At 43.6% G+C, this 24,108-nt stretch overlaps 2 protein-coding genes across 4 annotated transcripts; one reads left to right on the top strand and one right to left on the bottom strand.

Moving 5' to 3' along the window:
• On the top strand, positions 1–5,011 carry LOC121550603 (apoptosis regulator BAX). The gene is made up of 6 exons (XM_041862931.2): positions 1–254; positions 2,316–2,364; positions 3,065–3,229; positions 3,350–3,485; positions 3,691–3,795; positions 3,924–5,011. The coding sequence occupies exons 1-6, from the start codon at positions 224–226 to the stop codon at positions 4,020–4,022; spliced, it is 585 nt and encodes a 194-aa protein (XP_041718865.1). The 5' UTR covers positions 1–223; the 3' UTR covers positions 4,023–5,011.
• A 596-nt stretch (positions 5,012–5,607) lies between these two features.
• On the bottom strand, positions 5,608–21,964 carry LOC121550601 (mitogen-activated protein kinase kinase kinase 14). Of its 3 annotated transcripts, none has more exons than XM_041862926.2 (16): positions 21,818–21,964; positions 13,968–14,234; positions 13,781–13,862; positions 13,365–13,599; positions 12,608–12,994; positions 12,364–12,498; positions 12,136–12,265; positions 10,511–10,639; positions 9,541–9,648; positions 9,285–9,442; positions 7,373–7,523; positions 6,911–7,204; positions 6,645–6,757; positions 6,409–6,550; positions 6,112–6,212; positions 5,608–5,945 (listed from the first exon to the last, which is right to left on the bottom strand). In XM_041862926.2, the coding sequence occupies exons 2-16, from the start codon at positions 14,224–14,226 to the stop codon at positions 5,781–5,783; spliced, it is 2,589 nt and encodes an 862-aa protein (XP_041718860.1). In that variant the 5' UTR covers positions 14,227–14,234; positions 21,818–21,964; the 3' UTR covers positions 5,608–5,780. The 3 variants fall into 3 exon arrangements, with proteins under 3 accessions (XP_041718860.1, XP_041718861.1, XP_041718864.1); XM_041862927.2 differs by lacking the exon at positions 21,818–21,964 and adding an exon at positions 16,269–16,510; XM_041862930.2 differs by lacking the exon at positions 21,818–21,964 and adding an exon at positions 16,269–16,510 and having other exon boundaries at positions 13,968–14,231.
• Between the last annotated feature and the right edge of the window lie 2,144 nt (positions 21,965–24,108).

The following is a 24,108-nucleotide window of genomic DNA, read 5'->3' as shown; positions in this document are numbered from 1 at the left end:
GGAACGTTGGATTCCATTTGTGTCAAAATGTTTGTATTCATTGCTGATTAAACTTGCTATAGTCTTAGTTTTTTGTAAGTTGACTACTCATAAATGTTAACGGCCCTCTGCATAGTGCAAGTTGGCATTCGTGAACGAGCAAAACGAAGCCACTCCTCTGTTGCGGGAAACATATGTCACATGACTGCAGGCGGACGCGGTCTCGAAGTAATCTTAGTAGAAGATGGCAGCGCCGTCGGGAGGAGGCGATTCAGGTAAGTGATATAACTATGATAAACCCAATCGATACGGAATTGTGCCACTGATATCGTAATTATCGTGAGCCGGACCGAAAAGTATTTGTTACGATTTAGCTAACTTGTTAAATAATTGAGGTTTGTTGTTGGTTGGACTCAGTCGTGTCGAGCTAGCCAGTTAACGTTAACTGGCTAACTTAACACCCAGCCATCCCATCGCTGAAACGTCCGTACAAATAACTATGTAAGATAGCTAGCTATCTAGGAAAGCTCAATTATTGTTATCTAGCTGTTCAACTGGGGGAAAGTGTTATAGTTAACTTGCTTACGTTACACAACACGCTAGCTTGTAAGCCTGTATGTGATAGTTTGTTATAAACAATTAATTGGTATATACATATACAGCCCAAACGTTTGTTTTATATTGGATATTCGGTTTTCTCTCGTCAATAGCTATTGAACCAAGCATGCCATGACAATGAATGCTGTATATTCTGAATCAGGAGGGGATGGAGAACACCATTTTTTGTGTAAATCTTAGATTTCTTTTGAGTATTGAAATCCGAAAAGAAAATGAGAAATTCACACAAGAGCTCTGGATTGTTCTCCATCCTCCCCTGATTTAGAATATACAATTTTCATTGTCATGGCATGCTTGGTTCAATAGCTATTGACGAGAGAACTGAATACTAGTCAGACTAGTATGTGAGTGCTAGCTAGCTATGTTTAAATTTTAGTCATTTAGCAGACACTCTTATCCAGAGTGACTTACAGTTAATGCATTCATCTTAAGATAGCTTGGTGGGACAACCACATATCACAGTCATAGTAAGTACATTTTTCCTCTAAAGTAGCTGTGGGATTATTTAAGATACTCTTTGAAGGGGTAGGGCTTCAGATGTTTTCGGAAGATGGGCAGGGACTCTGCTGTATTCAGGGGGAAGCTGGTTCCACCATTGGGGTGCCAGGACACAGAAGAGCTTGGACTGGGCTGAGCGGGAGCTGCTCTCCAGTAGGGGTGGGAGGGCCAGAGGTGGCAGTCCAACGAGTCTTCGTACTTCATACTTAATTGTCATTCCAGAAACATCATTGGCAACTAGCCTAACTGTAGTACATCTTGGGCCAGCCCAACTGTTACTAATGTCAGTTGACAAGTCAACTTCTGAATTGAGCCAACTGGTGTTTTAACTTTGTTTCACATTAATTAATGTCACACTGAACTGGTCATGAGACATGCATTCTTCAGTAGCTACTTGTTCAAAAATGTCTGTGTGTCACATTTCAAACATGTTTAGCCTATTACGTAATATATTTATGAGGAAGGCCCTCAAAATTGTCAAAGACTCCAGCCACCCTAGTCATAGACTGTTCTCTCTGCTACCGCACGGCAAGCGGTACCGGAGTGCCAAGTCTAGGTCCAAAAGACTTCTCAACAGCTTCTACCCCCAAGCCATAAGACTCCTGAACAGCTAATCATGGCTACCCGGACTATTTGCACTGCCCCCCCACCCCACCCTTTTTACGCTGCTGCTACTCTGTTAAGTATTTATGCATAGTCACTTTAACTCTACCCACATGTACATATTACCTCAACTACCTCAACTAGCCGGTGCCCCCGCACATTGACTATGCAACGGTACCCCCCTGTATATATAGCCTCCCTACTGTCACTTTATTTTACTGTATATATATAGCCTCCCTACTGTCACTTTATTTTACTTCTGCTCTTTTTTTCTCAACACTTTTTTTGTTGTTGTTTTATTCTTACTTTTTTTGTTTAAAATAAATGCACTGTTGGTTAAGGGCTGTAAGTAAGCATTTCACTGTAATGTCTGCACCTGTTGTATTCGGCGCATGTGACCAATAAAATTTGATTTGATTTGATTTGACTGCCCAGTTTCAATATGACAGACACTCATACCTGGCTGACCCTACCCACGTGACACACAGTCAGGAGGACTTCGAGAGTTAGGTGTCAGCCAGACTACCCACACATAGGCCTAGTCTTAAATTGCCTCTACCTGCCCTTGGTTTATGTCCTGGTAGTACTCTAAGTCCAGTGCTGCTTTGTGTTCTCAGGTAATGGAACTGATCAGGTACTAGAACTGGGAAAAACATTACTGACAGAGTGAGTATACCTTCTTGTTTACTCCTGAATTTGATCTTTATTCTTTATTCACATTTGTCTGATTAGGCTAATCAGGCTGTAATACACAATTTAATTGGTATATATAGCCTGAAACATTGGAGTGCCAAATCTTGTAAATGTTCCTTACAAGCCAGAATGTTTAATAAAATAAAATGTGAACTTACTTTACCGGTTGTCTGTGCAGTTTGTCCTTCAGCCACTCTAAATTTGAGACAAAATATCCACAGGGAAGTATCGTTTACCAGGTTTTTTAGAGAGCCGGTAGGTATATGGTTCTGTTGGCTTGTATTTCTGGTGTGTATTTTCAATCTACTGACGGATGCGATGTAAACACTTACACAATATGTAAACAATAGCCAAACTTAGCCAAACCACAGACCAAACATTGCTCGCATTCAGCTGGCGGTGGCAAACCTACCAGCTCTCTAAAGTCTGGTAAACCAATACTTTCCTATGGATATTTGGTCTGAAATTTCGAGCGTCTAGAGGACAACCCGCACAGACAACCAGTAGAGTAAATTCAAATGTCATTTTATTCAACATTCTGGCTGAACATTTTATAAGATTTTGCACTCTGTTTCAGGCTGTATATACCAATTAATTGTTCGTTACAGCCTGATTAATCAGACACGGATCACATATACTAGCTGGTTGTTTACCCGTGACCCTCTCTTCGCAGTTTCATCTACGAACGGGTTCGTCGCCATGGTGACAGCAGTACTCAGTTGTCAGTGTCACGGACCCAGTTGGGCGGGAGTGAGCTGTGTGACCCCAACCACAAGAAACTGGCCCTGTGCCTGCAGCAGATTGGGGATGAGCTGGATGGCAATGCACAGCTCCAAAGGTATCTTCAACCAAGGACTTAGAAAGGGACTCCAGCTCTTTGCTTGAATAGATAATCACTTTGAATTGACCTCTGGAGTTTGTGCAATACTCAGAGCATCTCTCTTGTTTTTCCCTTCAGTATGATAAATGATTCTGCACTCCAGCCCAGCCAGGAGGTTTTTATGAGAGTGGCCTGTGAGATCTTCTCTGATGGGAAGTTCAACTGGGGCAGGGTGGTGGCACTCTTCTACTTTGCCTGTCGGCTGGTCATCAAGGTGAGTGTTGGCAGTGGTAGTATTTTATTTAGCTCTCCTTTCTCTCTCGCTCTCTTGTCCTCTGTTAGACAAAGGAAACAGTCAGAATAGATTCACTGTCATGTAAACCGTAGCGCTTGTTTGGAATGGAATTGCATTTTATACGTTTTGGAATGAGTTGGCTTCTTCATTGCATAATAAGATGACACCGTCTTTTTCTCCTCAGGCTCTGTTGACCAAAGTCCCCGACATCATCAGAACCATTATCAGATGGGCCACAGACTACCTGCGAGATCATGTGATCAGCTGGATTACGGAGCAGGGTGGCTGGGTAAGGAATCAGTAGATGTGCTTTCCCCACATTGACTTAAAGGTTTCATGCATGTTTTTTTATAAACTTATTTTAGAAATTGTGATGATGGTTGAAGACAATTGTGTCTCTCTTTTCCTAATTCTTAGGAGGGAATCCGTTCCTACTTTGGCACTCCCACCTGGCAGACCGTGGGGGTGTTCCTCGCTGGAGTTCTTACCACTGTGCTGGTCATCCGCAAGATGTGAGGGGGAGGAGAGCCTGAGAGAAGAAATGACAGAGGGAAGGACAGAAGACTGGGAGGGAAACTGTGTAGTAGAGGCAGACATGATGTGAGAGTGAATGGGAAGTGTTTCTGGGGAAGGAAAAGGTGAGAAATAGAGTTGGGGGATGGAAAAACAGCAACGTTTGAACCTGATCAACCACTCCTCTTTCCTGCCCTCCATTCATCCGTGGCAAAGGATTGAGAGTCAGATTCAAAGTTCTTACCTCTGTTCCCTACACAGCTGAAAATGTGAGCAGCTCTTGACTGCACACACAGGAGAGAAGGATGTGTACAGACTCAGCCAGGGCACATCTTTTAATTTATTTATTTTTTATTTCTTACAAACAAGTCGCTGAATGACATTTTGTTGCTTAAGTCTTCTGACATGAACTGAATATTCTTGTCCTCAGGTTAGCCATGAGAATCTCCTATGCTTTCCTGCTGCGCTTTATTTTTGTTACTTCTCTTCCATTGAGTCTCTCCTTTTTCCTATGATCATTCTCTCCGTGCGTCTCATCATGGTATCTCTGCTAGAGTATGCATTTTGGGGTGTGTGTCTGTGAGCATTTACGTGTGATCATAGGATCAACAGATGTTGCAGGTACGTGTGTGTATGTGCAATTCTACTGCAGACACACACAGCACTGTCCTTCTCTCACAGATGTTTACCCCTCTCTCAGCAAAGTGTTCAAAGTACTGTATTCTATGGTGGGCTATTTAAAAGTAGCCCATACCATAATCCTTCACAATCAAATGCTCTTTTTATAAACCTTGTTAATGTGTAAACAAATAAGGAAACTTTGTTTTTTTAAAAATCTTCTACAATAAATTGCTTTGATATTGTTCACATTCTTCCACTTTTTCTATATCTTTTCTAAACTCATGTCTCCCAAAATAATCTTTTTGTGTGACACTTGTTTGTTTTGTATGTTGTAATATGAACATAAAATAAAAACATTTTATGGATTGCGATCATTATTTAGCTGTTACATATTTTGGGAAAGATTGTGGGGTGTGAATGAGATTAATTTAAAACTACTGCCTGCTTGTACACTAATTCTCAACTGGAAGTATTATATCTAAAGAATGTCTAGTAGTAATTGGATTTGAATGATTCTTTCCTATTGATCAGCAAATGGATATGAAATACTTGTACAGCTTTTATTTCATTACATGATTCCATGTGTACCGTGTAGCTCAGTTGGTAGAGCATGGCGCTTACAACGCCAGGGTTGTGGGTTTGATTCCCACGGGGGGCCAGTATGAAAATGTATGCACTCACTAACTGTAAGTCACTCTGGATAAGAGCGTCTGCTAAATGAGGTAAATGTAAAATGTTACTGTAAGGTACACAGGGTTGAGATGTTAACATCCTACTGGCTCAGTGCTATTGTTGGGTGTGCTCTAAGTACAGAAAAGGGCTGTCATTTTTGGACGGCTGTATAAAATTATGCTAGGTCTACAGCACTGTCAGACTTTCCATACCTTACATTGAGAAAAGGCAGTTGTAGCTGATTCACATGAACTCATTTTCTCTTGTAAAGAAAACACAAAACACCACACGTGTGTGCTTCTGTAATTTACAGGGATATCCATTTATAAGAAACACATGACGTTTGTCCCTTTATACATAACGCACAGTTTGATAAAAAGCAGGATAGGCTTTAAGACCGGCGTACAGGAGTGAGTCCACAGTCCTGATGCTTGATGAGACTGGTATTGAATGGGGAGAGTTGATGGCTCAGTCACGAGTCTCCAGCACCCCCTCCTTGACCCTCCATCTCCAGGTCTGACTGTAGTCAGGAGCAGGGACACAGCGGAGCAGAAGGCCAGAGTCCTGCACCTCCTCATCATGGGCCACTGGCTCCCGCTCCTGAGTCTCCATGGTGAACACCCTCTCAGAGATCTAGGGGAGAGAGAGACACACAGGTGTAAGGTTTATGGTGGTGTAATGAAGGCCTGTGTGTAGTCGCCTGTGAAAAGGACAATATGATCGTGCATGACTTATTATTATATTATTACTTGTTGTCAGGGGAGGCAGATTGAAAAGTCAGCCATGAGCCCTCACTCACCTGGTCGCTGATTCCCGTGGCGATGTGGCCCACCTTCACCCTGCGTTTCTCTCGGATCCGGATGCTTTGCCCATTTACGTCCGTGATGCAGACGTCAACTCCTGAGCCAATCACAGTGCAGAGAAACAGCCAACATGAGTGCACTGCACATGCTTTCTCAGCATGAATGAGATCTCTATGGGAATGAGGTCCTATCCAGTGGGAAACAATATGACATGATACTCTTATCTAAACATCCTGAGCTGTAGCACCTTCCTGAATAAGCCCCAGGGTCAGATAATGAGAGATGTCACTCACCCTCAAAGCATCGTGGTGGAGACAGGTGGGTATGGTGAACCAGCCAGTCCATACTGAGAATCTGTCCGTCCGGTTGGCTGTTGTAGGAGAACACGCCAGAGCTGAGGTCATCACCTGGGCTGATGGACCAACGGCCAGAGTCCTGTAGTCAGGGAGTGGGAGAACTGTGAATGTGCTACCAACCCACAGAAACACATTACACACCCTACATCTGGCCATATTATATGGTGGGTTACCTTTCTGTCCCATAAGTCCCTGTTGGAGTAACAGTCACTGCTGCTCAGGCAGGACAGTAGCTGTTCCTGGGTTTCAGCTGAGTGCAGCTGAGACAGACTGGTCAGGTAGAACTCTGCAGACAAACACAGCAAAAGAGGAGCGTTAAGAACAGAAGAGTTGACTTGACTTGATATGCTGTAGACACACAGATACACATCAAGTACAATTAACTTAGATACATAGACTGACAGACAGAAAACACGCAGAATGTTGTAACAACCCTCACCTCTCTCTAGTTTGCGCAGTTCAAGCTCGGACACGGTGGAGGTGACGTCGGCCATCTTGGGATTTTGCCATTCATGGAGTTGTGTCAGTAGAGAGCGAGGTGAGTCTGGAGGTGAGGTTGTCTCCTCACTGCCTTCCTCCTCCTCCTCCTCCTCATCATCATTGTTCAGCTCCTTCCTCCCTGGGTTAATGGATTCCAGCCATAGCCCAGGGCTCTCCTCAGAGCAGGTGTCGCTGTCGTCTATCTGTAGTGGCTCCTTATAGGACCCTCTGATGGGGCTGCTGAGTCCTCCCACTAGACACACAGTAGGGTTGTTAGTCAGTTATAACAAACTTATGACATCTAAGGACTGATCTAAAAGCAGTAGGTTGGTTAGCCAGTATTCACATGAACATGGTTAACAGCCACAGTTTTTAACATCTAAGAACTGATCTAAAAACAGTGGCGGTGCTACCCCCTCACCTTCTCTCAGAGCTCTGGCTGCTCTTCCCTTGAGCTCCGAAGCGGAGGCCCTCTTGGTTGGCTCCTTCTGTAGTCCCGCCTTTATGACATCAGCAGTGAAGGGACTGCAGTCGGGCGGGATCTCCCTCAGAGGCGGAGGCTCATTGGCTATCTGTAACAATAGCGACATGAACAAGCAATCCATGACATGAAGATTCAATCCAATCAGGGCCCAATATTGGCTACAATTTTTTTTTACAAATCTTCATATACAGTGAGGGAAAAAAGTATTTGATCCCCTGCTGATTTTATAAGTTTGCCCACTGACAAAGACATGATCAGTCTATAATTTTAATGGTAGGTTTATTTGAACAGTGAGAGACAGAATAACAAAACAAAAATCCAGAAAAACGCATGTCAACATTTTTATAAATTGATTTGCATTTTAATGAGGAAAATAAGTATTTGACCCCTCTGCAAAACATGACGTAGTACTTGGTGGCAAAACCCTTGTTGGCAATCACAGAGGTCAGACGTTTCTTGTAGTTGGCCACCAGGTTTGCACACATCTCAGGAGGGATTTTGTTCCACTCCTCTTTGCAGATCTTCTCCAAGTCATTAAGGTTTCGAGGCTGACGTTTGGCAACTCGAACCTTCAGCTTCCTCCACAGATTTTCTATGGGATTAAGGTCTGGAGACTGGCTAGGCCACTCCAGGACCTTAATGGGATTCTTCTTGAGCCACTCCTTTGTTGCCTTGGCCGTGTGTTTTGGGTCATTGTCATGCTGGAATTCCCATCCACGACCCATTTTCAATGCCCTGGCTGAGGGAAGAAGGTTCTCACCCAAGATTTGACGGTACATGGCCCGGTCCATCGTCCCTTTGATGCGGTGAAGTTGTCCTGTCCCCTTAGCAGAAAAACACCCACAAAGCATAATGTTTCCACCTCCATGTTTGATGGTGGGGATGGTGTTCTTGGGGTCATAGGCAGCATTCCTCCTCCTCCAAACACAGCGAGTTGAGTTGATGCCAAAGAGCTCGATTTTGTTCTCATCTGACCACAACACTTTCAATCAATTCTCCTCTGAATCATTCAGATGTTCATTGGCAAACATCAGACGGCCCTGTATATGTGCTTTCTTGAGCATGGGGACCTTGCGGGCGGTGCAGGATTTCAGTCCTTCACGGCATAGTGTGTTACCAATTGTTTTCTTGGTGACTATGGTCCCAGCTGCCTTGAGATCATTGACAAGATCCTCCCGTGTAGTTCTGGGCTGATTCCTCACCGTTCTCATGATCATTGCAACTCCACGAGGTGAGATCTTGCATGGAGCCCCAGGCCGAGGGAGACTGACAGTTCTTTTGTGTTTCTTCTATTTGCGAATAATCGCACCAACTGTTGTCACCTTCTCACCAAGCTGCTTGGCGATGGTCTTGTAGACCATTCCAGGTCTACAATCTTGTCCCTGACGTCCTTGGAGAGCTCTTTGGTCTTGGCCATGGTGGAGAGTTTGGAATCTGATTGATTGATTGCTTCTGTGGACAGGTGTCTTTTATATAGGTAACAAGCTGAGATTAGGAGCACTCCCTTTAAGAGTGTGCTCCTAATCTCAGCTCGTTACCTGTATAAAAGATACCTGGGAGCCAGAAATCTTTCTGATTGAGAGGGTGTCAAATACTTATTTCCCTCATTAAAATGCTAATCAATTTATAACATTTTTGACGTGCGTTTTTCTGGATTTTTTTGTTGTTATTCTGTCTCTCACTGTTCAAATAAACCTACCATTAAAATTATAGACTGATAATTTCTTTGTCAGTGGGCAAACGTACAAAATCAGCAGGGGATCAAATACTTTTTTCCCCCACTGTAGCTACATACAGTATGTGTCACATGTCAAGTATGAAGACAGGGTGGTGTTGTGTTGAATGATACCTTGAAGTACAGTGGACGGGAGTAGTATCGTGTCCAGGGCTGGCAGCCAATGAGCATGTGCAGTAACATGCAGCAGCTGCTCCACACGTCTGCTTTGGCTCCGCGGGTTTCCCCTTTCACAATCTCCGGGGCCATGTGAGTCTCTGTCCCCTTCAGATCTGCTCCCACACACATACACAGAGTATACATTTAGACATGACAACCAGGTCAAACCCTCTGTATTTCATAGTGAGGGCTTGAGTTCATATTTTGCTACCTCCTTGGGATGCACTTAGGCTCTGTCCACGAATGTCCATTCTCTCCGAGTGTCCAAAGTCACACAGAAAGGTGTCCCTCCCATCCTCTGACAGCAACACATTGTCCGCTGCAACACACACACACACACAGGAAGGCATGTTAATCTATGGCTATATGCTGGATTCGGTTATTGTTGTTCTGTAATCCTGGGATGAGACAGCCATATTTAGCAGCACTGTAGCTATGCAGACGGGGCGATGTTCTGGTAGCCAGGGGGAAAAGAGAGTCAAATCCAAGTCATGTTGGCTATTAAGAAACAGCTGTTGGGGAAAGAATGAATCTGGGTCTTATAGCATAATAGACAGGCAGCAGGTGACTTGGCAAAACCTCCCTGTTGTATCTGTGCCTGTGGTGTGGCATGTCTGACACCAGGTGGCGTCTGAGCACTGAGCCATGCGGTTACGACTGTCTATCCTTTGCTCTCTCGCTTAATCTCTTCCTCTAGTTCTGGCTCTCCCTCTCTGGCTGGCGAGCGCATGCGCCCTCTCTAAAGAGCAGCGGTGAGTCACACTGTGGGAAATTCCCGGCTTGGCGCGTTCTCAGCCTGTGGTGCTCTGGTTTCACAACACAGGTGCTCGAGATCAAGACACGATCTGTGACTCTTGTGTTCCACATAACAACTGCAAAAACAGCCGAGAAATAACTTACTCTCACCAAGGCAAAATATGAATCAAAATATGAATATCCTGAACGTCTGCTTCTTCTATTGCTCTTTACATGTGTCGACTGTCAAGACACAAGTCTTGTAATTACTGTTTTAATAGCTACCATAATCAAACGCCATAATCAAACCTAGTTTGAAAATGCCTAGTGTCATCACCAGAGTCAGTGTATGTGCCCAGACATTTAGTTGCCATGTGTGTTATTAACCTTCTGCTGTAGTTTTGTTCATAAGTCAGCCATTTTCATTATCTCATGTCTCGGCCTACCCTTTATGTCCAGATGTAGCACTCGTCTCTTCAGCAGGTGTTCCAGCGCCCCCAGGACCTGACAGTGGTAGTGCAGGGCCAGGTCCTCAGGTAGCCGACCCCTCTCTTTAATAAGCTGACCCACAGAGCCTAGAAGCAGACAATAGAGAAGAGGGCAGGAGGGGTCAGTGGGTGATGGAAAATCACCTCAAAATCATAGTGGTAATTAGAGGCATCCTTCGAGAAACTGTAACAGAGGCATCTAGTAGTGATGCCCTGGTTGACTCATAACCCGCGGTTATATATGCGGGGCGGACGGGTTTCAGATCATTAAATATTGTGTGGATGAAGGGCGGGTGGGTGGCGGGCCGGTTGAATAAAGAGAAACAATACCTTGAAAAAAATTCATACATTTATAATTCTTGCGCAATTTATATCTATAGGCTACATTGAGGTTTTTCTTTAATCATTTTAGGCTATCTGGCATTAGTGCATAAACCTAGGGGTCTAACTGTACGCGCGCCAAATAGCCTACACGCCAATAACCACGTTTTTGGGAACGGGCAGAAAATGTTACCGTCAATCCACAGAGGCAAAAAGGACAATGTCAGAGTTTAATTCAATAACAGAAAAGCTGGGAAATGGAGATTTGAAAATAAAGAGAAGGGAGGGCCAGAAAAGTTGTGTTTGAGAAAGATTTGGTGAAGTGGTAAAAGTGTGATGATTGTGAGGCGCTATACAAATTCAACAATCACAAGACGAGGACTTCAAATAGGGAAGTTCAAGGGAACTGTAGCCTACTGTTCAGATGGGTTAAATGGAAACTGAAATCTGGACACTGACTGTAGGTCTATAACCTCTCACATAGCCTTAATATTAACTCCTGCAGAATTAAGCATTTCTTGCAGTAAAATTATACACCAAATGTAGGCAAAATTTGGACTCAGGAACAGGAGTGAAGAAATATGATTTATTTATTTCAGCATTTTGAGAGAATGCGAATGCTCAGTTAGTACCTGTACAGATGGTATCTATCTCTATCAGCATCATAAAAGCTGATAGTATTTCAACCACATAAAAGAGGCATTCAAGCCGAACTGAAATCTTATCAGAAACATGTTGGGTCAAACTGATGTCATTTGGAAATTTAGCACAGAAAATCATTCCCCCTTTAATTATGTTTTGGTCCCTAAACATCTTTGCTCCACGAAAGAAGATGACAGAGAAAAACTTTACCGATGTCAACTAGATTGAAGCATTCATTCTATAATTTATTACGTTTCTGGTGAGGAAGGGTTTATTTAGTCTTCTAGGGCAATATATAATGACAGAAGAGAAGCTGCATGTATCTAATTATAGACAAGTTGACTAACAAATAGTCTACCAAAATGTCAGAAATTATAAGTAGAAACATAACTAAAATCAGGAGAAAATCATTCCACTCTCTTGGACTGTAGCCTACAGCATTTCTCTATATTAGCGTGTTAGGGTCGGGCCTCAGATTTTCACTTTATCACATAGTCGGGTGGTTGCAGATGGGTTATTAGCAATTGCGGGCGGGTGAGGGTAAACAAACAGCTGGCCCGCGCATCACTAGCATCTAGGTCACTGCCTGAGATCAAGGTATAGTATAGTATATAGCTCACCAGCTTTGAGGTCCATTAAGAGGATGACGTAGGGCCCCTCTCTGATCACTCCGAAGAGTTCCACCACGCGAGGAGACTTCAGGGCACTCCACGTACCCACTTCCTCACTACTAAAACTTTTCAGGAGAATCTGTGAGGAAGGAGAGGGAGGAGAGAGTTCTATAGTTATCAATAGCGAGAGATAACACACAGATGATGTATACACAAAGAGTGTAAGTGCTGTTGTACCTTTTTGGCAGCAAATCTGAAGTGTGTTCTGTTGTCTTGCACACTGCACACTTCCCCGTATGATCCTGTGTTGATAGACTTGCAGAGGATGTAGTCCTTCCCCTCCCTGTACTCATAATTGACAGGCTGGATATTCTAATAGGAAATGAGAAAGAACAATTGGCTGAATGAATAAGGAGGAATCAGAAAAAGCCACAAGTAAACAACTGCCTTTATCGACAACTATTGCAGTCTGGAAAGTTACCTCATTGAAGATCAGGCCCTCGTTGGTGTCAGTCTCTGAGACTTCTCCCTCCTCCCTGACATCCCTTTCCACGTCTTTGCAGAAGGGACCTGCATAGCATCGGTCCTCCTGACTGACACTGCCCCTGAGCCCGGCTAGGGCCAGTGAACAGTCTCCCACACTGCTGAGAGGAGAGTCCGAGTCACTCTCCTGCCCATAGATTAAGAGGTTGGAGGGGGGGCTAAACACCTGGGGGCCCCAGCTTTGGTGGGGAGGGCTGGGGCCCCTGTTGCAGTCCTGGAGGGGGTAAGGGGGGCATCTTGTGTCATGCACCTCTAAACTCTGGATACTGCTACTGCAGAAAGTGCTGATGTTACTTTGGCATCTTTGGGGCTCTGAAGCGTCCTCCTAAAGGGGAGAAAAACAACAACCCCCAGGTGATTAAAGGTGACTGTCTGCCAGGAAAGAGCTTTCAACTCCAGGTGATGATGCTGACACTGACAACTATCTGTGTGGGTGAGGCTTCAAGACTATGGACACCTGAAATGAAGCTTTGTCTCAGACAGTCAAGAGTTCTCTGAATCACTTCCTCCTGGTTGGAATGCTAATGTTTGTGCTAGGATGTTTGCTGATAGAAGCTCAAACACTATATGAGACCGTCTACGGTTCATACTACAGACTATGAATCACAAGAAAGGCACTTCAAGTTCAACTAGAGTTCAACGTCATCCATTTTGTGTCTGATGGTAGGATGTTACAGGGAGAGTGCTCATCTTACCTGGGTCTGGATCAGTTGAGGAGAACTGCCAGTCTGGCTCTCCTGCTCAGGGACACCAGAAGGCACTCTACGTCTCTGTCTCTGGTTCCCTGTCTCCCTCTCCTCCTCTTTCTTCTCCTTCCTCTTCTGTTTCTTCCTTAGCTTCTTCCTGGGGGAGTGGTGGGCCGGGGAGCCTGGTTTGTCCTGGTTGGAGGCTGCGGTGGAACACGCCACATTGTTGTGCTCTGAGAAGGGCCTGTGGAAGACACAACAGCAATGCCTGTGTGAATAGAGTACTGCTACGAAAACAGAAGACTGTAAGAAGACATTAGTGGTTTGACTAATGCTTTGTAGCTAAAGAAGAAAACCAAAGATTGAGAGAGTTGAAAGGAGAGATAATGAATGAGTGTGTTATGGAGGGATAAGTGAGGTCATACCGGTTGTTTAAGCAGTTGGGGGTTGCGACATAGGGGCGTCCGGAGCAGGAAGGGCTGAACTGCTGGGAGTCTTGGGTTTCACCTAGGGAAGCACAGACAGCAGGTGTTAGCTTGGTGCCATTTTCTCTCTCTCTTTCTGCAGTTAATCCTATAAAAACGAGTATCGCCCCGTCCTTAATATACTCACATACAGGCTGGGCTATGATCGAGCACTTCAGATGGTTCAGCGGACCTGCTTCACCCACTTGTTCTGCTGTGCCGTGTGTTAGGACTTGATATACACTGGGTTTCAAACAACCCATGAGGTCCCCTTTGCTCTCCTTCCCCTCCTCGTCACTCGTCCTGCCTGCTGGGCTGGGGAGGCCTGGGCAAGACCCCTTCAGTTCTATTTGGGGTGAATCTAAGAATGGTCTGGTCGAGTTAAAGATCCTTTGACTCACCTCCATCTCACCTGCTGGAGAAGGAAACAGAAAATGATGTCAATTCAGATTAAAACTTGGTTTTATCCTTTTTTTTTTTTTTTTACCCCTTTTTCTCCCCAATTTTGTCATATCCAATTGGTAGTTAGAGTCTTCTCCCATCGCTGCAACTCCCCTACGGACTCGGGAGAGGCCAAGGTCGAGAGCCGTGCGTCCTCCGAAACACAACCCTGCCAAGCCGCACAGCTTCTTGACACAATGCACGCTTAACCCGGAAGCCAGCCGCACAAGGTGTCAGAGGAAACACCATACACCTGGCGACCGTGTCAGCGTGCATGCGCCCGGCCCGCCACAGGAGTAGCTAGAGCGTGATGGGACAAGGACACGGCCAGCTGCGACACAGCCCGGTATCAAACCAGGATCTGTAGTAACACAGCTAGAACTGCGATGCATTGCCTTAGTGTATGCGCAACCCGGAAGGCCCCGGTTTTATCCTGTTTACTAACTTCGCTGTTGGTTGGACTATTCAAAACGGTCCATCCTTGAAAAGCTCAGTGTACAGCACTTCAGTTGAAGCACATCCCACAGCAACCAACTTGCTGATCTAAGCGATCCTCACACCTGTCCATTAGCAGAGAGCGGAGCAGAGCTTGTGATTGCAGGGACAGCGACTGGGTAATCAAAACCCCCAGTATAGTTTATTAACTTCTGCAAAGATCCTCCCTCATGTCAACTGAACTTCGCACCTGCTAAGAATGGAACAATGGCCGCCTTTGTGTGGCGGTGAAACAAGTAAATCTAGTAATTTATGATCTCTGCCTTGTATTGCGCCTCGTTTCCAAAGCAAATATTTTGGGTACTTTTTAACTCTGCATTGTTGGGAATGGGCTCGTAAGTAAGTATTTCATGGTAAAGTCTACATCTGTTGTATTCGGCGCATGTGACCAATACAATTTGATTTGAAACATCACTTTCTCAACATGGAGGAAGTGTATGCTTGACACAGAAACTTGATCGCAACTCCTTCTCTGCTGAAACTTCAAGTTTTGCGGTGAGCGAATGAGACAGGAAACTCGATCACGGCCTTGTTTTGACAGTTACAACTGTGTAGTTAACACCAGGAAGTAGTCGTGTTGTAAAGACTGCTACATGGCATGTTCAAGGAACAGGCCTGCCTCAGTTCCATAGAATAGAAGGAGTGTGTTTGTGTTGGAGGGCGCAATATAAGTTGAACAGCACAAAACACCTTGAACTCTCTGACAGCCTCTATGCAAAATAAAATACACATGAAAACTGCTGGGATAAGATACAATGAGCTAGACTGGTCAAACATGGCATGATTTCTGTTTGCATACCAATGATATAGGTGTATGCTGTTTTCATGTATTTATTGTCAGTTAACAAGCATCAAGCATGGAGTATGTCTTTCAAATGAAAACTGAGACTCCTCTGATCTGATCATGTTTAAATCAGTAGAGAAATGACAGAGAGGCTTTGGACCTAGGCCTGCTTAGTGTACACTGTAAGCTGAGAGCTGTAGAGCTAGGGTTGCTGCATGTTGCATCAGTGTGCCTGCACTTCACAGGAGTTTATATTTCCCCCTCACTTTTGCTCTTCCCTTAGACAGGTGCCCTGTTCCCTTTATGACAGACCAAGCTCAGGTTGACTGCCAGGGTAAATGCTAAGTAAATACTCAACTACCCTGTTTATACCCGCATATGCAAATCATGTAAGACATCTCTTAGAACCTGTATAGCATTAAAATAAAACACTCCACACACTGTTCAGTGAATTTTGCTTCCTTGAGAGTCAACTCCCCACTTTCCTGTCCATCTCTCTGTCCCATCCTCCACACACACTTTGTCTAACCCAGACTCTGAGCAGGCACACCAGCTTTCTCATTCACTGATCATTGCTTCCTGCTAAAGCGAGAGCTCCGCACACGTACCCCTCCTCCAAAACACAGCACCACACCCCAACTGAAGTCAAGTGGGGCGGAAGTAAGAACAGGCCCTTTGACAAAGAACTGGACAGAAAAACAGACATTGAGGAAGGAAACATAGACCTACCGACAGAGGCAGGTCTGAATTGCAGGTCTGCAATCTCTTCTGGTTATCCGTTTTTCACTCAACTAAACTCAAAAAAGTCAAATATTGTGCTAGTATATACCCCTATCCTTACAAATGATAACTCACTCTCTGTAATACAGGTCTCTTTTGACTCTCTCTCTCCCTCTCTCTACTTCACTCTGTAATTTTGCTGTGTATCTCGGTTGCTTGGTGTCGCTTGATCCCACTGGGCCACTGCCAACCTGGGTAGGAGCTGTGATTGGTTGATGGTGATTTACGGGAAATCCATCTCACTTCCCCACATCCCCCCTCCCTCTTTTCCCTGCAGCAGCAGGGCTGGCTTGCTCTTTCTGTGCTTTCTCTCTCTCATGCTCAGTCTCTTTCTGTACCTTTTCACTCTCCCTAAATAATGGGAAAATTAGAGCACATTATTAAAAAGGGCACCCAACAGTGTCCAAATCTAACCCGGCTAACTCTTTAAATGTTCATTTGGGACCCAAAACAACAAACCCTGAAGAATGAATTCCCCAAAGCAAGGGGCCACGTGTTAGTTATTTACTAGACTTTCTTATAATCTTTGGCCACAATAAGCCTCTCATTGTGCTACATTGGGGCTGTAAAATGGGGACTGGGTTCAGGGTTATGCTCTTAAAACACACTCAGGGTCAAATACCAAGCAAACGATGATGCATGAATAAGCCACTTGATCCCATCAGGCCAGAGTAGTCGCATCACTCATGTCCACAGGAACATCATGCTTCTGTTCTACATATAACCAAAGTTATGAGCTCCCATAAATCAATGATGCAGCTATCAATCCCCTCTGTCTGTATAATCTATCATCTATGATTCTTAGTTGTGGGTGTTGAACTCCCGACCTTTAGCCCCTGCTGTTTTCCCTTCTTATTATAATAATTTTAATAAATAAAACAACATCAGATTGACATGTGAGAATTGCGAGGTTTTAACTCATAGCAGGGAAAAGGTCAGCCTCCTTTTTGAGTTTGGGATAATCTCACTTCCTTTTTTGGTTTCCTCTTTTTTTGAGAGAGGAACAACAAATTACTTAGAACAGAGCCACTAAAGGGCAACAGGGACCTCATTTGGACATGTCAAACAGCCAACTCTTGTATCAAATCATAGCAGTGAGTGACAGCTTAAAGCAAATAGCCTATATGAATTTATCATCACCCTTGACTCTTGCTTTAATATAAAATATTTTACTTGTGATCGTTTAAACAGAGTTAATGTGATCATTTTCTATCCTGGGATTAGCCTACATCCTCTGGCCTTGATGGATCACTCACAAGTAATTTGCCCTCTTAAAAACCTCTTGAAGAGGTTAAACTATGAGAACTACAGACTAATGATAGGTTGTAGCGCTGCACTCCACAGCCCAGAAAACCACTCTGACCATAGGGACAAGTCATTGTGATATATAAAGTAAGTCCTCCTTTAGCTGTACTCAGCATTTGGCAAACTGTGTGCAGATTGTGTTTTTTGTTTCTCTATGTTGTGTTATTACAGCAATGTAACAACTTTGCTATAACAACATAGGCCCCGGCCTAACTGTCAATGTGACAATATAACTGTGCTTGAGGACCTCTCGACTACCTATCAAAAACACATGCATGAAAAACATGAGCATGATACTCAGTGAGCAGAGGGGTGGGGGACTGTTGGAATCTTGGTAGAGAACTGAGAGAATGTGGGGGCAGAAAGGACAGGAACGGGAGGAGGTGTGGAAAGGGGATCCAAAAATGGCAGCTAGATTCTGGGGGAGTGAATGTAGACTGTAGAGGATACAACAAAGAAAGGAACAAATAGAGGAACTGCTGCAGATGGAACTGCTGAAAAGATTCAGGATGGATACACACAGACACACAATGACCACTGACTCATATACGCCCACTCAGATTAGCAGAATACCAGAGGCTTGAGTAAGGACAGCCGAGGGCTCCATCTCCTGCAGGACCTGGCTAATTTAACACACCAGTACGCCTACGCCATACCTGGATACCTGCCAGTACTTCTGGGCCCCTCACAAAGCACTGGTCCGAGGCACTCATTCAGTGACTAGCAAGCAACTCATGGGAATCCAAAATTAATGTCTCAATGAGTGAGTGACGCAGGGTATCAGAGGGGGTGAAGGCCTCTGTGCATAGCAACACATCCTTCACACATCAGAAAGACAAGCACACCTATTTAATCTGGGGCTAAAAATGCATCAGACACAGAGAAGGACATGGGTTGCTTCTCTTTGTCACTTCATCAGGTTCGCATCTGGTCACTGGGTGGAAGACTTTAGCCCAGTGGTGTAGTGGGGGCTATACGCAGGTATACGCCGTACACCCACAATGTTTTCAGTGGGCATTGCGTATACTCACTTTTTAATCCCCACTGATGGGGTTCTCTTTTTTTGTTCTATGACCCCCACAAGTGTCACATGATTAGTCTGAAGGTAACCAGGTACCGGTTTAAAAAAATGAATGGAAGTAGCTTTATGATCCAGGAGGGGATTCTCTGCTGTTACCAAGAGGAGCTTGATCGCAAGAAGCTAACAACTTAAGCTTACTACAAGCTCTATGCAGACGCACGATTCGGAGTGTTGCAATGTCGTTTTTCGGCACAAATGGGGCATCTCTTTGTAATACGCTCCGGCATTTGACATACTTTTTTTACTACCAAAAAATTTGAGACACGCCGTATCATTCCTTCCACAGCCGTGGGGGCAGTGTTGTCGCTTGGCTCCTTGATCTGATCTATAGGCTATATAGGCTATTCATCAAAGTTGGGATGGGCATGAGTAATCGAGTACTCGAACGGATGTCAAAGCTCGACCTTTAACCAGAGATCACTTCTTTTTCAAATACTGTAAATCTATTTGGTGGAATGTGATTTGTGGCTGCCCGAACGGGCAAGTAAAATGTTGTCCCAATTGTTTTATTTATTTTGTCTTGAAGACAACTTTAATTTGCTTTGACTCTAGTGTTCCATTTGTACATGTGCATTTGCAGGGCACAACAAAAAAGAAACCAAGCCAAGCATCACACAGTTGTGTTCCGACCACTTCCTGCGCACACAAGCTCCCGATAAACCTACAGAAAAAAATGCATATAACTGATGGGATACATTCCTTGCCAAATGATGACAGTTTTATCACAAATTCAAAATGGACTGGTTGATTGAAGTAGGGAAATATGTTCCAACAACAAGCTGCAGTTTTGGAAAGATTGTGTCCCATCTATTTTCCACTTAGGCTACTTTGTGAAATGCTAGTGCCATTTAGAATTGGTTAGCCTATGCTATAACCTCCGTAAATATAGACAAACTGAAAATGCGCTTTTTTTGCAGCTTTGAAATTGACAATAACTTTAATAATACATTTAATTGGCTTAGAATAAAAACATGACCTGGTTGAAACATAAAATAGTGCAAAATGTTTCTTTTTTTCTTTGAATGCAAAGATGGAAGTGGGCTTAATGGGTATGTGGTCTAAATAGGTACACTTATAGGAAACAGACTGTAGCTCTCAGAATCTTTTTCTCCGTATGTAGGGTTTTCAGTGGTTACATTTGCCAACATTAGGCTCCATTTGAACTACGCTGAACAAAAATATAAACGCAACATGTAAAGTGTTGGTCCCATGTTTCATGAGCTGAAATAAAAGATCACCGAAATTTTCCAAACGCACAACAAATGTTTTTCTCTCAAATTTTGGCCACAAACTTGTTTACATCCCTGTTAGTGAGCATTTCTCCTTTGCCAAGATAATTAATCCACCTGACAGGTGTGGCATATCAAGAAGCTGATTAAACAACACGATCATTACACAGGTGCACCTTGTGCTGGGGACAATAAAGGGCCACTCTAAAATGTGCAGTTTTGTCACACAACACAATGCCACAGATGTCTCAAGTTGAGGGAGCGAGCAATTGGCATTCTGACTGCAGGACTGTCAACCAGAGCTGTTGCCAGATAATTGAATGTTCATTTCTCTACCATAAGCCACCTCCAATGTCATTTTAGAGAATTTGGCAGTACGTCCAACTGGCCTCATAACCGCAGACCACGTGTATGTCGTCGTGTGGGTGAGCAGTTTGCTGATGTCAACGTTGTGAACAGAGTGCCCCATGGTGGTGGTGGGGTTATGGCATGGTCAGGCATAAGCTACGGGCAACGAACACAATTGCATTTTATCTATGGCAATTTTAATGCACAGAGATACCGTGACGAGGTCCTGAGGCCCATTGTCGTGCCATTCATCCGCCGACATCACCTCATGTTTCAGCATGTTAATGCACGGCCCAATGTCGCAAGGATCTGTACACAATTCCTGGAAGCTGAAAATGTCCCAGTTCTTCCATGGCCTGCATACTCACCAGACATGTCACCCATTGAGCATGTTTGGGATGCTCTGGATCAACGTGTACGATAGCGTGTTCTAGTTCCGGCCAATATCCAGCAACTTTGCACAGCCATTGAAGAGGAGTGGGATAACATCCCACAGCCCACAATCAACAGCCTGATCAACTCTATGTGAAGGAGATGTGTCGTGCTGCATGAGGCAAATGGTGGTCACACCAGATACTGACTGTTTTTCTGATCCACACCCCTACTTGTGACCAACAGATGCATATCTGTATTCCCAGTCGTGAAATCCATAGATTAGTGCCAAATGAATTTATTTCAATTGACTGATTTCCTTATATGAACTGTAACTCAGTAAAATCTTTGAAATTGTTGCATGTTGCGTTTAGATTTTGTTCAGTATTCAATACTGATGCTGTGTTTTAATGTTCAGAAAAGTCAATAATTATCACTTTCAAACCGGTTTTCGAAACATGTTGATAGGCCCCTTATCTTTCACATCAGGGCGAAAGAATCCTTCAAATAAAAAAGGTACACTTACTGTAGAGTTTTGCACAGATCCACAAGCTGTGTGTGCCTCCAGTTGAGGAACTACACTTCCTCCCCAGTTACACTTACACACTGGTGTTCGGAGCGCATTAGAAAGCTAATTAGCACAGGTGGCCACCTATGTCTCCCATAAACAAGCGATGAAACATGGAGATATATATGGACGTGTGGGAACACTAACCTTTAAATGTGTGTAGTAATTTAACCTTTTGTTTTATGAAAATTAGTTCTCGCTGTTTCCAAAAAACTTTCCGCAAGCGATGTGTGTTCATGTTTACAACAAGCGTCAGCGGCTCTTAAGAAAACACCCGGGTCAGAAGATAGTATCGTCAACAGGCCGTGAACTGTAATATCTGGCAATATCTACTGTAATAGCCTATCTGGCAACTTCGTGTATAACATCTACCTGCGTCATTTGTTATCTTAAATGTAACAACTAATAAGTTCTTAAGTAATTACGTTTCATAAAAATTATCATTATGCTATGGGCGAGAGAACATGTTGACGCGACTTCACTTCACCTCCTTTTCCTCCGCCATTTCAAATGGACTTCAACCCAATTGCTAAGAAAGTTAAGAATATTGTGGCCATATTCAATTCTGATATCTGTATAGTTCATATTGACTTACCTTTTTTCAAGTCTGTTGTTTTTAAAATGATATAAAAGGCGTTGGCTGTTTTCAGTATCTACACAGTCCGCAAAAAAAGTCCAAAATTGTGATTGCGTCATCAGAGGGGTGTGGATATGAAAATCGAAAGTACATGATCGAAGTTAGGATTAAATGGAGGAAGTGTGTGGTTCTTGTGTACAATTACTTTACTAAAATACCAAGGCTGCGTGTATACAGGCAGCCCAATTACGATATTTTTTTCCTCTCATTTGTATTTTCTCACCAATCACATCAGATCTTATCACATCAGATGTTTTTCAAAGGCGATCTCAGAATTGGGCTGCCTGTCTAAACGCAGCCTAAATGTTTTCACAATGTAGGCACAACTTTTCTCAACTAAATTATATTGAACTGTAGCCTGGGCAGCCGCTATTGGAAGCTATGGATAGTGAGGATCCATAGCGACCACTAGCGGCTGCCCAGTCTAATCCAAACGCTAGTGGAGGTTTCTCTGACAAGCCATGACATTATGCTCGGTGGCACCCAAGTATGAGCACGCGAAACGATTAAGTGTGCATAAAGCTAAGGGCAAGCATGTAGGCCTATCAGTAGCAGTGCGTGTGTAAAATCAATGGGGAAGCCAGGAAAAAAACACCTACAAAAAAATGTGTGTGTGTAATTTTCATTGTTGGACATAAAATACTGTAAAAAGAAACACCAGGACATCAACTCCAAGTGATTTTAATTTAAGAAATCTGTTCCCAAGTATTCCCACGCATAATAGAGAGAAACAACGTGATCGTATACAAATGTAAGCAAGGTTTGAAATGATTATGTTTTAGTCAAACATATGTGTTTGGGCTTCTTTCGGTCAATTTGCAGTCTACAAATTATTTGTAATTATGTTCTGGTCCCCAACCACCTGCTCAATAAAAAATCGGCCTGTGGCTGAATCTAGTAGATGATCCCTGTCATATGCCTTGACACCGTGATACAGTTGAAGTCGGAAGTTTACATACATCTTAGCCAAATACATTTAAACTCAGTTTTTCACAATTCCTGACATTTAATCCTAGTAAAAATTCCCTGTCTTAGGTCAGTTAGGATCACCACTTTATTTGAAGAATGCTTTTTATGATGGTTTTGGAGCGGTGGCTTCTTCCTTGCTGAGCAGCATTTCAGGTTATGTCAATATAGGACTAGTTTTACTGTGGATATAGATGCTTTTGTACCTGTTTCCTCCAGCATCTTTACAAGGTCCTTTGCTGTTGTTCTGGGATTGATTTGCACTTTTCGCACCATTGTACGTTCATCTCTAGGAGACAGAACGCCTCTCCTTCCTGAGCAGTGTGATGGCTGTGTGGTCCTATGGTGTTTATACTTGCTACTATTGTTTGTACAGATGAATGTGGTACCTTCAGGCTTTTGGAAATTGCTCTCAAGGATGAACCAGACTTGTGGAGGTCTACAATTTTTTTTCTGAGGTCTTGGCTGATTTATTTTGTTTTTCCCATGATGTCAAGCAATGAGTCACTGAGTTTGAAGATAGGCCTTGAAATACATCCACAGGTACACCTCCAATTGACTCAAATGATGTCAATTAGCCTATCAGAAGCTTCTAAAGCCATTACATAATTTCCTGGAATTTTCCAAGCTGTTGAAAGGCACAGTCAATTTAGTGTATGTAAACTTCTGACCCACTGGAATTGTGATACAGTGAATTATAAGTGAAATAATCTGTTTTTAGCAATTGTTGGAAAAATTACTTGTGTCATGCACAAAGTAGATGTCCTAACCGACTTGCCAAAACTATAATTTGTTAACAAGAAATTTGTGGAGTGATTGAAAAACGAGTTTTAATGACTCCAACCTAAGTGTATGTAAACTTCCGACTTCAACTGTATATAGGCTTAACACCTTGATACCTACAGGTTCATTAGGCAAAATGGTACGCAGCATCATCTGGATATGTGTGCAACAAAAGTTTAACATTCACCTTCTGCTACCATTTCTGTCAAGCTCACAACGCATACAGTTTGATGCATTCGTTCGATAAATCCAACATATGCACCACACAGAACGCACTGCAACTGCCTCTGCAAGGCAATGCTGCAAGGCAATGTTGCAAGGCAAACGCAGCGTTCCATTGAAAATGAATGTACTTCTGGTGAATCAAAATGCAATTATGCTAACGCCTCGATCACACCGACAGTAACTTTGCATTTTGGTCCACCAGAGGTACATTCATTTGCAATGGAATGCTGCATTTGCCTTGCAGCATTGCATTGGATAGGCAGTTGCAGTGCGTT

This window comes from Coregonus clupeaformis, chromosome 35 (genome assembly GCF_020615455.1).
Source record: "Coregonus clupeaformis isolate EN_2021a chromosome 35, ASM2061545v1, whole genome shotgun sequence".
Taxonomy (NCBI): Eukaryota; Metazoa; Chordata; class Actinopteri; order Salmoniformes; family Salmonidae; genus Coregonus; species Coregonus clupeaformis.
The sequence above is the reverse complement of the archived record's forward strand: the minus strand, read 5'-3'. Positions and strand labels throughout refer to the sequence as shown.

Coding starts and splice junctions, on each gene's coding strand:
- LOC121550603 (XM_041862931.2), top strand. CDS start 224: ATGGCAGCGCCGTCGGGAGGAGGCGATTCAG. Junction 255..2,315: donor GTCGGGAGGAGGCGATTCAG/GTAAGTGATATA, acceptor TTGTGTTCTCAG/GTAATGGAACTGATCAGGTA. Junction 2,365..3,064: donor GGAAAAACATTACTGACAGA/GTGAGTATACCT, acceptor CTCTCTTCGCAG/TTTCATCTACGAACGGGTTC.
- LOC121550601 (XM_041862926.2), bottom strand. CDS start 14,226: ATGGAGGTGAGTCAAAGGATCTTTAACTCGACCAGACCATTCTTAGAT. Junction 7,524..9,284: donor CCCGTCCACTGTACTTCAAG/GTATCATTCAAC, acceptor CTATTGTTACAG/ATAGCCAATGAGCCTCCGCC. Junction 6,213..6,408: donor TCCACCACGATGCTTTGAGG/GTGAGTGACATC, acceptor TGATTGGCTCAG/GAGTTGACGTCTGCATCACG.